At 59.3% G+C, this 14653-nt stretch overlaps 1 protein-coding gene across 7 annotated transcripts in view; it reads left to right on the top strand.

Annotated features, from left to right (window-relative positions):
* The first annotated feature begins 650 nt into the window (after positions 1 to 650).
* The window catches only part of TCF3 (transcription factor 3), a 30862-nt gene continuing 16859 nt past the window's right edge, over positions 651 to 14653 (top strand). The window contains exons 1-3 of one of the 7 annotated variants that reach the window (XM_037823834.1): positions 651 to 957; positions 2925 to 3037; positions 5986 to 6058. In XM_037823834.1, the coding sequence (XP_037679762.1) occupies positions 2966 to 3037; positions 5986 to 6058 (145 nt within the window). In that variant the 5' untranslated portion in view covers positions 651 to 957; positions 2925 to 2965. Of the gene's footprint in view, positions 958 to 1453; positions 1780 to 1807; positions 2099 to 2924; positions 3038 to 5985; positions 6059 to 14653 lie in introns of those variants that run through there. The other 6 variants (XM_037823830.1, XM_037823833.1, XM_037823832.1 and 3 more) reach the window with 6 other exon arrangements.

Here is a 14653-nt window from a genome sequence, read left to right as displayed (position 1 = left end):
GTCTGATTCGCCCGGTCCAGTCCTGGGATGCCCGCTCGCAAGGCTCAGTACCCGGGGCCAGCCCTAGGCACGCAGACACGACCAAACCAAGGATCCCGCGCGGGCGGCCACGATAACCTGAGAGTGAAAATCCAACTGCCCCCCCCCCCGCCCCCCCCCCCCGCGCCCAGCTCCCCCGCTTCTCGCGGCCTCTCGCTCGCAGAGTCCCGCCTCTCGATCCGTCGCGCGGCGGGGGCGGGCCCTCGTGGTGAACGGCCAGGAGTCCCGCCAATCAGGCGACCGCGCCCTCCCATTGGCCGTCGCTGCTCGGCCTTCTCCTCTCACGGTCCTTCCCGTTGCGTCAGGGACGCTGCGCTCAGCCCGCGTGAACCTCCGCGCCGGAACATAGTCCCCGCCCCCTTCCCCGGGCCTTTTGCCCACCGACCCTCCCCGAGGGCTCTCCGGGGCGGCCCCGCTCGCAGTTCCCGGACCCCGCGAGGCAGCAGGGTTCTCACGCGGGTGCTCGGAGCCCGGCCGGGAGGGGCGGGGGTGGGGCGGCGGAGGGATCCGCGGCGCGCCGACGGGCGGGGCGCGGTGGGCGGGGCCGGCGGCGACGGGGGCGGGGCCTGGCGGCTGGGCGGGGCCTGCTCGGGCGGCGCGGGGCGGGGGGCGGAACATGTCTCCCGCCGCAGGAAGATGAGGCAGCGGCGGCGGCCGCGGGCGTAGCGGGCCGGAGCCGAGCCGACCCGACGCGGGCGGCGGGCAGCGGGCACCGCGCACGCCGCTGCCGCCAGCCGGGCGCGCCCACTGGCCCCGCGGCGCGGGCGACGGCGGGGAGGGGGCCCGGGCCGCGCGCCGCCGCCCACGCGCGACCCTCGGGGGCCCGGGCGCGACGCCCCTTTGTCCCGGGGGGCTGGGGGGGGAACCCGCTTCATGCCGCCGGCCCCCGCCCGCCGCACGGCCGGCCTCGCCGAGCAGGTAAAGGGGCGCCCCCGGCGGCGGGGCGGGGGGTCGGCGGGCGGCGGGGGCCCCCGCGCTCGGTGCGCGCCCGCGAAGTTGCCCGGGCCCGGGGGCGGGGGGCGAGGAAGTGCGGCGATGGGGGGCGCTCCCTCCCCGCCGGGGGCCCGGGACTCATTGTTCTCCAACTTTGCGCGCCGCCGGGGGGGGGGCCCGCACTTCGGGAAACTTTGCGGAGCCCCCGGCGGGGGGCGCCGGCCAACTTCGGCGCGGGGCTCCCCCCACCTCGCACCCCCCCCACCCCGGGGCCCCGGCGGGGGGACCTCGGGGCGTCCCTGCACCCCCTGGGAGGGGCCCGGCCCGGGCGCCGGGGTTCGGAGGGGGACCGCGGGCGGGAGGCCTTTTGTCTGCGCGGGGAAGGGGCGGCCGCGCGCCGCGGGCTCAGGGTGCAGGGCCGGGGGTGGGGGGCGCCGGGGGGGAACATCTGCTCCGCGTTAGTGCGGGAGAGGCGGGCGGCGCAGGGCGCCCCGAGCTTCAAAGGGGCCCCGGCTGCGGGAGGGGTGGGGGGCAGGCTTCCCCGGGCCCACTCCCTCCTGAAAGAAGGCCCTTTGATGTCCCCCACCCCCTTCTCCAGTTCGCGGAAAGTCGGTTTCAGACCCCCCGAGCCAGTTTCAATCCCCGGCCAAGTCGGTTTCAAGTCCCCCGAAGCCCTTCTGACACCCACAAGTTCTTGCAGCTCCCCGAGCAAACCCCTTGCAGCGCCGCCCCCACGGGTGTCTCAGCCGCCCTTAACGTCGGTTTCCACCACCCCACAAAAAAGGCCGGTTTCGTACTCCTCCAAAAGTCAGTTTCACACACCCTCGGAGCAAAAAGAAAGAAGCTAGCGGGGGAGGGGGTGCGGCGGGGCGGCCGTTTCACACCCCGTCCCCAGTTGGCAAACAAAGGGGTTTCTCTGCCTCTGAAGTCGGGTCTCCCTCGGCCCCCGATCCCGGAACCCCACCCACTCCCCGGATTCCCGGTGGTTTCTCCCCGGCCACCCCCTTCCCCACCTGGGGAACCCTTAAGACGAAAAAGTAGACGCTGGAAAGGGGGTTCTCCTGCCTTTCCTCGGGACGGACGCCTTTCTCTGCCTCCTTTTCTGGGCGTGGAAGGGGGCTGGCAGGTGGATCTCCCATCCCCCTTCTTGGGAGGGAGACCCCGGGGACGCTGCGGGGAAACCCTGATCCTGGGACCCCAGCCCACTCCCGGAGGGCAGGGGTGTTTTCAAAGTTTAAAAAATTATTCCCGGTTACATCGTGACAGTAAAACAACCTAGGGTTGCTTTTTTGTCTTCTGAGTTCGTGTTTTGAGGGAGGGGGAGGTTAAGAGTGGAGGGAAAAACCCTTTAAATCTCTACGTGGGGTGCCCCCCCAATAAGTCATAAAATGGGTAGGGGGCTGCGTCTTCTTGTGACTTGTGGGTTTCTTTCCACTTTGAATCTGGGGTGATTGGGCCTCCAACGTGCTGTGACAGCTGCTGGTTGGGGGGGGGTCACCGAATTTCCCTCCGGGCGGGGCCTGGGCTACTCCTCCCCCGTCCCTGGGGGAGGGTGGGGGCGGGGAGCCTGGGGGTGGCTGGTAAGGGGAGATGTGGCCGCGAGGGGCGGGCCCCGACAGCCTCCCGCCCTCCCCCAGTTCAAATTTTGCAACTTGATTCCCTGGTGATCCCTGATGGAGTTTAGGGAATTTATACTCACCCCCACCGCCCCCCCCCGCTGTTGAGACTCCTGGCTGGCTCTGGGGGTGGGGGGGTCTCCAGGATCTTTCCCTGCCCCCACCCCTAGAGTCTGGGGGGGTCTGGGTTTGAGGAGACTCTTTCCTCCAGGGCTGCCCCAGAACTGGGGTTCCCGAAGCAGCCTAAAGGGGCCTAATGAGTAGCACCCCCGCTCCCCAGACTGTCAGTTTGGGCAACAACTGCTGACACCCCCTCTCTCTCCTTGTCCCCTGCAGGGCTGTGTGTAGACCCCAAGTCTCCCCACCGCCCCTGGAGGATGAACCAGCTGCCCAAGATGGCGCCCGTGGGCTCTGACAAGGAACTCAGTGACCTCCTGGACTTCAGCATGGTGAGCAGGGACCCCCCGGATGCCCCCAGCCTCCCAGGATTCTTGGGAAGGTCTTAAAGGGGAGTGAGTGGCTGCAGAGAGAACTCTCCCTGGTGGGGCTGGGGGAATTGGGGTACCCGTGGTGGACTGGCTGACACCCCCACGGGGGCTGTGTCAGAGCCTCCCGGCTTCCAGGGTCCCCTGTCACCCAGGTGTTGGCCTAGCCCCATACAGATGGGGAAACTGAGGCCTGGGGTGGCAGCTCAGATGGGTGAGCAGGACACACTGCGGCCTTGATCTGCTCGTCATCGGTGGAAAAACTCCAGGTGCCCAGCTTCCCGCTGACCCATGCCGGGGACCCCCAGCGCGTCCTGGCCCTCGGGGCTTTTGGAGGACACGGACGGGGAAGCTGCAGTCACTCTGTGATTCGGGGGCACTCGGCGGACGGCAGCTGCCGTTACTGTTGCTGCCGTCGCTGTTGTTTTGGGGAGGCCAGTGCGGGAGCCGGCCGGCGAAAGGCCCAGAGGCCTCGTTCTCCATCCGCGCAGGGGGGTGCCCAGCGCTTCCTCCCCAGACTCGGGCCCCTCGGTTTCTGTCTTCCGGCCGGGGTGGCGCCGGTTCCCCGAATTCCGTCCCCCGAGCACCATGTTGGTGTGAAACGGCGTGGGGGGTGGGGGCGCTTTCGATCTGAATTTAGCCTCCCCCAGCGGGTTCTGAGGCCCGGCCCCTAGGTCTGTCGAAAACAAAAGTCCCCAAACCGACACGACACCGGCCACCCACCCCCACGCCCGCAGGAGAAGCACAGCCTGCAGGACAGCAGGGCCACAGCTCCGGAAGGCTCACGGCGGTATTTTAAGGCCCCGTTTTATTTTTGCCTCCCCGGCTGAGTAACCAGGGGGTGCAGCGCGGTTGTTTTGTTAAACTGACAGGTCACGGACTGTTGGACCAGAACGGATGGGGGTGGGGTGGGGGGTGGGAGTGGAGGTTCAGCCTGCGGGACCCGGCTCCTGAGGCCCCTGGGCCCGGCCCGCCCCACACCCCGCCCAAGGGCCCCAGCATCTCCCCTTCTCAGGCTCGGAGCCGGTGGCCCATTTTACAGGCGTGGAAACTGCGGCGGGAGGTTCCCCCTCCGGCTTTGCCTAGAGCTGGTCTTGCACCCCCTGTCCTTAGAATGACGGGGGCCCCAGCCCTGACGCCAGGTCACCGCAGCCGAGAGGGCCGCCCTGCCCTGGCTGCCTCTGTCCCACCTGCCCCCGAGAAAGACATCCGCTTATTTCTTTAGAGACCAAAGCAAAAAATTATCCAGGGAAGTGTTTCCTTCGCCCGTGCTCGTGTGAAGCAGAAGGGGTGACTGTCAAAATAAATATGTTAAAAAACCACAAAACCCCAGAGCGGGCCATTAAGGGCCCCCCTCGTTGGCCCCCACGCCTGGGCTTCCCCACATGGGCTGGGCTGGGCTGGAACTCAGCTGCGGCAGCCAGAAACTCGGTGGCCGGGCGAGGTCCTGCCTGTGCCTGAGCCGCAGGCCCACGAGGAAAGGGGGTCTGGGGGTGCCGTGGGGGGCTAGCCAACCTGCTTGTGGTTCCGATGCCGCCTCCGAGGCAGCCCCCGCCAGGTGCGTGCAGCCCCTGTGCGTTTGGGTTTCACGAGGTCCCCTGTGGCCCAGGCCCTGGGTCCATTTCATAGAAGAGAAAACCGAGCCTCTGGGGGTGGAGGGGCCGGGCTGGCTGATCATGGGGCTGCAGGGGCGGGGAGGGTCACGGCCCAGTGACCCCCGTGCCATGTGCCACATCAGCGTCGTCCCTGGAGGCCTGGGGGATGAGACAGTTACGAGTGGAGTCCTTACCCCGCGGGCTCGGCTGCTCACTCACAGGCCGGGGGGCCCTTGGGTCCTGGTCCTGCCCCGCAACCCAGGCCTCGGTTTCCCCAGTGGGAGAGGGGCTTTGGAGAAGCGAGCTGGGGGCAGGCCAGGGCTCGGCCAGTCCCCGTTTCACATGTGACCCGATGAGAACCCGCCTCTGGCTTGGGCAACCCCTCCCCGGGAGCCTCGGCCTGCCGGGGCCAGACGGGAGGACGGCCTCGGTTTCCCCTGCTGTCGAGCAGGGTGTGGGGGAGAGGACCGAGCCCCTGGATCCCTTCCGAGGTGTGAAACGCGTCTACAGGTGCTGCATCTACACCTCCCGGCCGCCTGGGGAAGGTTGGGGGCGGTCGCTGCTCCCCGCAAGGCTGGGGCTCTGGTTCTGGCCCCACATGGAGTCTTTCAAACCCAGGCCCGCGGGGCAGGGCCGGGGTGTGTTTTGTTTTCTCTGTGGCAAGAGGGTGTGTTGACGTTGGGTTTTTCCGGTTCTCGCTGCTAAGTCGTTTAATCTTTGGGGACTTAGTGTGACGGGCGTGGGTGAGCCAGGCGGGAGGGGGGGATAAGGGGTGGCCCCACGCCTTCCTGCTGGAGACCCTCTCCCAGCTCTGCCCGGCCCGCTGTGTGCCCTCCCCCCCGAGCCTCAGTTTCCCTTTCGGACACATTGGCCTCCTGTCCTGGGTCCCCCTTAGCCCTGGCCACGCCGTGAAGAGCTCGTATGGTTGGTGACCCTAGGCTCCCAGGAGAGGCCACAGAGCCCGGCCCCCGGAAACTTAGACAAGCTTGTGTCACTTTGTGAGTGGGTACGCGGTAGCGACTGTGTGAACAGGCCGTCCCCAGAGCGTCCAGCTGCAGGCGCAGGGAGTGGGCGTTCGAAGTCCTGCCGGCTCCCATTGCCCTGGTGAGCCCTCTGGGGTGGTGGGCAGCACCGGTGAGCCCCTCTCCCGGGCACCAGCAGGTGATGGTGAGGAGCCCCCAGGTGCCCCCTGCCTTGGGGTCTCTGGGTCCCCCGGGAAGTGGTGGCAGAACCTGGGGTCCATGAGGTTGCCGGGGCAGGCGCGGGGTTGGGTCGAGCTGCCCGCCCCCCTCACCGTCTCTCCTTCTGCCCCCACAGATGTTTCCTCTGCCCGTCGCCAACGGGAAGGGCCGACCCACTGCGATGGCCGGCGCCCAGTTCGGAGGCTCAGGTAGGATGGCGGCTGCTCCAGCGCTGAAGGGGTCGCCTTGGGGAGAGCTCAGGCTGCAGGCGGGGACCCTGGAGTGAGGGGCCAGGGTGCCCCCAGATCGCAGGCTTGTGGACCAGGCACCGGCTGAGGGCGACGGGCCCAGCCCGGCTTGTCAAGTGAGGGGCTTGGAGGCGAGCCCGAGGGGACCCCGAGCATCGGCTGCCCGTGTGTGGCACTGCACCTGGGTCTGACAGAGCCCGGTGGGCAGAGCTGCGTCCCCTCACCCAGGCTGGCAGGCCTGGCCCCTGATCCCTCCTGAGAAAGGCTGGGGCCCAGTGGGACTCCAAGGACGGCTACCAGGATGCTGGGTCTCAGTCTGTCCCATGGGGGAAACTGAGGCCCGGAGGGGCTGACCTGGAACCCAGCCCTCGCCCAGCTCTGCCCACCTCATTAGCCCTGCCCGGGTGCAGCTCCCCCACCTGTTCTCACGTGCCGTGCATATATTAGGTGCCAGCTGTATACGGGGCAGCAGGAAGAGGGTCACCGACCATCCTTGGTGGCCCGGGACCGAGGGGTTCCTGGGATATGGGACGTCGCGCGCTAACCCTGTGGGTGGCCCACGAGGTCATCCCCCACCCAGCACTGAGGTGGCTGGGAGCAGGACAGCCAAGTGGGGGCCCTGCTTGGAGCAGCAGAAGCCGGGGTCTGGGCGGAGGGGTCTGGCCTCGGGCCCGATCTCCATCCCAAGGCAGCAGGGAGCCATGGGGTGGCGGGCAGAAGCAGGTTGAGGCTCGGTGAGTGTGTCGGAAAGTCCACTCTGGTTGTCAGTGGGCTGTGGGGGGAGCCCCTCGAGAAGGATGGGGTGGCCGCTCCTGGGGCCTGTTCTAGAGTCTCGCATGCCTCTTGTGCTCCCCCTGTGGACCCCAGACCCTTGCTTCTTGGGCTGCGTTCCTCTGCCGTCCACCGAGTCTGGCCTGCAGTCCTCGTCTCCGAAGCCACCGGCCCGTCCAGCTCAGGCTGGAGGAGAGGGTGTTCAGGGGTGCATGAAGGGGGCCGTGCTTGTGTTCCCCCTCCTGCGGAGAGAGCCAGGCACCCTGCTGCCCAGCGCCGGCCTTCTCCTCCGCCTGAGGAAGTGGCCAGAGGGTGGCCGGAGCCTTCCCAAGGCCCGAAAATCCCTGCAGGCCCTCCGCTCACCCCCAGCAGTCCCCACGGAGGCCGAGGACCTGGCACAGCCCTTCTGTGCAGCCCATGGCCAAGCCCCGAACCGAGGCTTCCCTCTGGGACGCCCCAGGCCCCGCCCCGAGAGGGCACCCCGTAGATTTTGCAGGTCGATTCTCTGCCACTCCTGCAGCTGCCCCTGTCCTGCTAGCCTTGGACCAGGAGGGTCCTCCTAGCCTGTCCCCCCTCCATGGGCTCAGGTTTGGGGGCCCTAGGAAGGCTCACCACGTTGCAGATTTTGCTGGAGGTGGGGGTGGGCGGCCCATCCAGCTCGGGAGATGGAGCACACCTGGGCTGCACGAGCAGGGGCAGGTCCACTCTCTTCCTTTCCCAGCCTCGGTCTCTTTCAGTTGCCTCGAGGTGGGGGGCTGTGTCAGCTTTAGGGACACATCGTTTGTCGGAGTTTCCGAAACCGTGAGGGTCCCGCCAAGCACGCCTTGACCCATCCGTGCGCATGCCGGGCCAGCGTGGATTTAGTACGCCTCTGTGTCACCCGGCTTCTCTTAAACTTGTTTCAGGGGGACACTTGATACTAGAAAGCCAGCTAAGGTGTCCCTGAAAATAAGTCCCAAGGTGCTGAGCCCACGCCGAGGTGTGATGAGGCGGCGTTGCCTGTGGAGGGTCTGCTCGGCCTGTCTTTATATGTTTAAAAAAATAAATTAGTCTTAAGGGAGGAGTTGCAGATGAGCTGGTGGGAGATGGGCCTTTTCCGCCTACCTGGATTGGGAGCCCTTCGGGGAGAGAGTCCTTTGTCCCCTCACTCCCCTCTCTGGGAAACGCTGAGGCAGGCAGCTCTTACTCCGCGGCGCGTCCCCTGCCAAAAAAATACAGGACCCGAGGCCACAAAAGACATCAGGAAATGCTTATTGATGGACCGAAGGAAATTTCTTTTCTATTTTTAGTTTTTCCACAGCGTTCTCGGGTTGTGTCATTCTAAGTGTGACACATGCTCCGAGCAGGCCCAATGCTGAGGTACAGCCGTTGCACACTTTGTTTTTATAAAGGACCGTGGGGCCCCACACACGTGTGGGCTTTCCTCAGGGGAGGTTTCTAGAAGCAGAGGCGCTGGGAATTCAAGTTGAAAGTGTCTGCGGGTTTCCAGACGGCTCGCTCTCTGGAGACTCCGACTTCCCTCGGTGTCCCTGCCCCTGAGCCAGTGTCCAAGCCAGCACCTGGACTTTTCTATCTCTTCCTGTCTGAAGGGTGCAAAAACTGTCATTCCAGTTTGCCTTTACTTGACTGCTAGAGGGCAGACCGTCTGTCTTTTCAAAAGTTGATGGGTCATAGGAAGTTTTTTTTTTTTTTGATGAGTTTTCCAGTAATCTCTTGAGCCCCATTTATGGGGGTCAATGAACTGTTTTGTTGATGTGAACTCTTTATTTTGAAATAGAGACTCACAGGAAGTTGCAAAAAAAAAAAAAAAAATGTACCAGGAGGTCCCAAGCACTTCTCCCTGGACTTCTCTGGGAACCGTCTCGCCTTTGCTCCGGCAAAGATTCAAACCACGAAACTAACACTGGGGATGTCCGTGGAGTCTCTCGGTCCTGTCTCCCCAGTTTTCTGTGCACTCATTTGTGAGCGTGGCTGCGGCGTTCTGTAGATGCACGCACCCACCCCACCATCCAGGTGGAGATCCGGCCGTCTTCCCAGAATGTGCCTCGTGCTGCCCCTTCAGGGCTGCATGCCCCCCACCCTCAACCCCCTAACCCCTGATTCATAACTCCTCACAGCCGCTCCTCCACTTTCCATCTCTGCAGCTTTCTTATTTCTAGAATGTCATGTAAACGTACTTGAACAGTGTGTGACTTTCTCACTCAGCGTAAAGCCCTTGAATCCAACCACATCCCTGGGTTTATCAATAGTTTGTTCCTTTCTGTTGCCTCCGGTGGACTTTGTAACAACAGTAGTGACTGTAAGCAGCACTGGCTTCTGTCACTGTTTCTTGAGCACCGTGTGCCAGGCACCCAGCCCAGGTCTTACATTACGAGGTCTCAGTCCTCACCAGTCGATGAAATGGGTGCAGTTGTTATCCCCGTTTTACTGACAAAGAAGCCGAAGCCCACAGGGTTTAGTAGCCTCAGCAGATAACCGCCCGATACGCCTCCCCTTGGAGCCCCGTGCGTTTACCTGGACTGCACGTTCAGTTTGCAGGAGCTCGTCTTGTAGGGAGGGGGCTGGTCCTTTGTCATATGTGTTGCAGACTTTTTCCCAACCTTTCGTTTATAATATTGTTAATGATGGAGGTTTTTAGTTTGTGTCCGGTTTACGCATTTAACTTCTATGCTGTCAAGCACAATCGATCTTTTCAGTTATGGTCGTCTGGCCTTGGTGCCATTCCTGAACGTTCTTTTCAGTTGTGCATAAACAGAATTGAACGGCAGGGTTGTTCCGCCACGCAGGTGTGACAGTCACACGCGTCTGCTCCTCGTTGTCAGGTTGAGGGATCTGGACAGCCGTGCTGGAGGGGACAGAAGTGCGCCCTCCGCAGACCCCCTTAAAGTGGTTGTGGTGGAGCTGATGCGGCAGTTCCTGGACAGGTACACTTGGGGCTCACCTGTTGGGCTGCTCAGAGCACACTCCAGGACCCGAGAGACCGAGACGCTGGTGGGACTGCCGGGAGGCATCCTTTAGAGGCCAAGCCCCAACTGGGGGCCCCACCCCCTTGATGAAAACTGACCTAATAAAGGCCTGAAAAGTTACTGTGACTAATTAACATGCCTGGATTGTGTATTTGAAAGTGGCTACAATGGGAAATTTTAGGCTGTATGTATGTTACCCCAATAATAATTCTCAAAGAAAAAGACTAAAAAGTAGGAAGAAATAAAAAACTGAACCATTTAGAAATATTCAAATTCTTTTTTGTCCATCTCTTGGATCGAAGAGAAAATTAAAATAACCATTGCAGAATAGACAGATACTGGCAATAATTCAAAACACACTGAAATTATGAGGCCTGGCCAAAGCTGTACTTGGGGAGGAATCGTAGTCTTCAGCTGCCCCCTTGTTAGAGCAGATAGTATGGAGGGAAATGGAGTTAGCATTTAACTTCAGAAGTTAAAGAACAACAAAAGAAACCCAGGGATACCTTCTTGGTGGTTAGAAATGCCTCACAGCATTTCCTAAATTGCAAGTTACTAATGGATCTCTTTCCTTTTTTTTTTTTTTTTTTTTTTTTAATTTCTCTTTTTTAATCTTTCCATCCATTAACTGCCTCAACACTACCCAGTTTTAGTTAGGGGGTTTTTATGGTGTTTTTCTTTCTGTTGGCCCAATGCCCCCCCCCCCCCAGTTGTTCTTTTTCAGACATCTTCAGACAGGCTCATCTTTCTTCATGAGCTTTAGAATAATTTTATGTCCCCCTGAAAAAAATACTGAAAGAAGAACCTATTGGGGTTTTGATATTATGTTAAACGCATGGATAAATTTGGGAAGAACTGTTTGTCTTCCTAATACTGAGTTCTCCCATCTGAGAACCTGGCAACCTTCCTCATTCATTCAGGTTCTCTTTTTTGACCCTTAGTAGTTTTTCAAATAAACTTTGAAAGAAGACCCTTTGTCATCTTATAGCTTTTTCTCTTTGTTTTTTAATTTGGTCATACACGTTTCCAGGGAGCTTTATCTCCAGGTAGTTTAGGATTTTCCATGCGGTGGTTTGGGGGTCTTTTTCACAGTCCTTTCTGGCCGCCGTCTCCTCCATGCCAGCGTGATGCTGTGTGTGGTGTTTCCAGACCACCTGGTGGGGGTGACGGCGGGGGGCCCAGGCCAGCATGTGTGGGTCCTTCTCAGGCTGGCACAGCTCTCCGCAGCTCGCCCTGGTCCGCGTGTCCTTTCTGTCGCCCGCTTTGTCCCGTGAAGGGCACGTCCTGCTCCTGTTTGACAACCCAAGTGAACAATTGAACAACATCGGATGCGTTTTCGGCCTGTCCCCTGGTTTTTCTCCTTCACCCTGTTGATTTGGTGCTTTCCATTTCCACTAATAGTTTTTCTTACATATTGGATGCTCTTTGAATTTCGGGCACCCTTTAATGAGCTGCTGGATGAGCTCTGCCTGTATTTTATTTTGCATTCCGCCTGTCGTCCCGAGAGGCTGCTCTCCGCTCTCTGAACCAGGCAGGTGGCTCCGGCTCTCGGAACTGTCCCCACCACACTGGAGCTTCCTGGGCTCCCGGTGCCGCCGGGAGTTGGCCTGCAGCTCTCTTGGCATCTGAGTCTTCCGGGACCCTCCATTCTGCTGTTCGTGCCCTGTTGAGGTTTTGTCTGCCCCTCCTGTCAATTTTAGCCTTTTCTTGGGGAAAAAATCAACCATTTCAACCACATTTTAGATTAGCTAACGTCACATTTCTTAATAAACTATGAAGTCACCTGCCATTCTTTTTGTTTTGTCCAGAGAAACAGTCTATTTCTCAGCCTCACATCTGCTTATTTTTTCTTTCGTTCCTTTGTCCTTGACTCGGCTGCCTGGTGCCCTATCTATTTTATTGATTTTTCTTCCAAGGAATCTGCTTCATTGGCGAATCAATATTTATCAATCGACTGCTTTCCTCTTTTCTACTTTTATCTTAATTCCTCCTCTTTTTAAAGTTATTTTTTAAACTTTTGAATCGAAGGCTGCATTTGTTTACTTCTTTCTCCCTTGTTTAGTAATCAGAGAGCTGAGGATATAAATTTTCCTCTGAGGGCCACTTTAGCCATATCCCATAAGTCTTGAGGGTGCTGCGTGTTTTCATTATTTTGTAAATACCTGATGATAGATTTTTTTCAAGGAACCTTTCTTTGACTTGAGTTTTTTTGGAGATTTCTGATTTCCAAGTTGGGGATGGCATGTTGGTTTCTGGATTGGCTGGTGAGCTTCTAGGTCAGCATTGCTGAAAATCAGATGTGGCTTGAACTACTGGTGCATCAGGGAGATGCAGAGCTGTTTCCCTTTTGCTAAATGCACCGTGTTGATCGTTCGAAGAACTTGAGGGAGTTTCTGGGTCTCTGGGGTGATTAGATCCTGGCTCAACCGTATTTAGATTTTTAGTCTAAAATTCAGTGTCACATTAAAGATAGGGGAGCACACGTTCCCCACGATTGTGTTCTAGGTCTTTCTAGGTGTTTCCATGCTCTCGGGTCATACATTTGGGTGCGGACTCTTCAGCACGTAAGAGACGGTGGGATCTTCTCGGAAGGTTGCGTCTGTCATCCATGAAAAATGACATCTTCATTCCAGTAAAAGCCTGAACTGTGAACTCAGATTTTTCAATTACTGCTACACCCCATCCTTTTTATCTGTATTGCCTGGTATATCCTTGTGCATCTGGTTATATTTAGTCTTCCCGAATTGCTTGTTCCGGAACAGTCTTTTGTAGATGCCATATTCTTAGATTTAAAGTACGAATCTGTCTTACACTTACATTTTTAGGTTTTTCTTCCATAATCTTTACATTCTCCTGTCTTTATACTTCCTGCTTGCAGTCTCTTCTACGTGGCGAGTCCTTTCTTGTTTTGGATTTGGACACTTGAATCTATCTGGTTTGTGGTTCCACGAGTGGTTGTATCCGTGGCTTGAAATAACCTGCTCAGAGCTCCGTTTTGCAGTTTCCGACTTCAGACGTGAACTCACATCCCCCTCTCCGGGGAAGTTCTCGCCTCACCCACGCACTTGGCGTAAATAAGTTGCCACTTTTCTTGAGTCATTGTTTCTCTTCGGTTAGGAATTGTGTGAGGTTTACCTCTTGTTTGGAAATCCGTATCCCTGCTCTCTCTACTCTGTGCTAAGAGGCCTCGGGCCACCAGTGACTTATTCTGATGGCCCCTCAGTCTTCCTGTCTGTAAATTGGGGATAATAGTAGTTGCCGCAGAGGTTCAGGGAGGTAAAACGTCCGAAGCATCTTGCCCAGTGTGGCACTGTTGGCGACGGTCATTACCGGGGGCACGACAGACCCACTGCCCGCCGCTTCTGCCCCCGCGGGTTCTGGATTTCGGTTCCTCTCGCAGTCGGGGAAGCGTTTCTTCAGGGACTGTTTCTTCAGTGAGGGGACCTGGGTGATGTCCCCCCCGTGCCTGTCCTCACGCGCCTTAGCTGGGGACGGGACTCTCACGTCAGAGCCTTCTCTCTGCTCAAGCGCAAACTCCAGACTCTGCCCCATCGTCCTCCGGACAGAGTGTTGCGATCCTGTCCTGAAATTCCGTAAATGCACAGTTGATCTCGGCAGTTGTGACGCCCGGTAAGGAAATTTGTCTTAGTCTTAGTTGCTTTTCGTCTTTGCTGGTGAGCGGTGAGCCCTCACCGTCCACAGTCAGAAACGCTGGGTTCAGTTCCGTCCTGGCCCCAGGTTTCTGGTGTTTTTTTCCGTCTTTTATCCCAGCTCCCTTCGGGAATGCCGGCTCTGATCTGCGGCTCTTGTTTCTTAATTTTTCAGCAGCCCTGCTCGTCTTCTCCCGGAGCCCTTCCTTCCCTCCGTCCTTCCCTGTGCTCAGGGCCTTCTCGGAGCGTGCCCGTCTTCTCGTCGATCGTCCGTCTGTCCTGCCCGTTCTGCTTTGCCCCCCTCAGTGCTGCTTTAGGAATCTGTGGTGGGGTTGCTATGCCGTCTTTCCTTCCTGCCCGTCACTCCTTTTCCTTCGTTTTCTGAGGTCTCATCTTCTTTTACCCCAAAGACCCCGCATGCCGTGTCACAGCCTCGAGGGCGCGGGGCAGCCACTAGCTGCAGCTTTTCCTGTTTCCTGGGATGCGGCGTCTTGCGCGTGCCCGGGCTTTGTCTGCCTCTGTCCGCGCAGTGGGGCGGCCATTGTGTCCCCACCTCGGGTCCCACGTGGACCCCCGTGTCGCTGAAGTGGGGGCGAGGGTCACGGACCTGAAGTTCGCAGGCGGGAAGGGGTCGGACAGCTTCTCTGAGTCACTGCTCGTGTAAGTGTTGCAGCCCCCCGAGGGCCGCACCGCCCACCCCGCGGGCTGGGGCTGTCCTCAGCTAGACTGGTCCGGGGACGGGCCGGTTGGGGACAGGCCCCAGCGTCTGGTAGACGAGGCAACATGGCAGGGCACGGAGGGGGCTCTGGGTTGCTCCTGCTTCTTCAGCCTGTTCAGAACCCGCTGTCCCGGCGACAAGTCCTCGAAGTCGCAGCGAGTGAGCCAGCGGAGCTCTGCTGCGTCAGCGCCACGGGCACGGCCTCCCTTTCCTGAGCGTCCCGGGCCGGGAGCCTGCGGGGCCACTGCCAGCCCCGCCTGCCCGTTTTCTTTAAATTATTTTTTTTTAATTGTGGTTAACATATATATACCATAAAATTTGCCACTTGAGCCGTTTTAAGTGCACAAGTCAGTGGCATCGTTCACTGTGTTGCATCAGCACCGCCACGTCCAGGGCTGACACTTTCCCATCAGCGGAAACTCTGACCCCACAAAGCAGCAAGCCCCCCGCC

Source organism: Choloepus didactylus (genome assembly GCF_015220235.1).
Source record: "Choloepus didactylus isolate mChoDid1 chromosome 25 unlocalized genomic scaffold, mChoDid1.pri SUPER_25_unloc1, whole genome shotgun sequence".
Lineage (NCBI taxonomy): Eukaryota > Metazoa > Chordata > Mammalia > Pilosa > Megalonychidae > Choloepus > Choloepus didactylus.
Note: the sequence above shows the minus strand (reverse complement) of the source record. Positions and strands in the feature narration are given on the sequence as shown.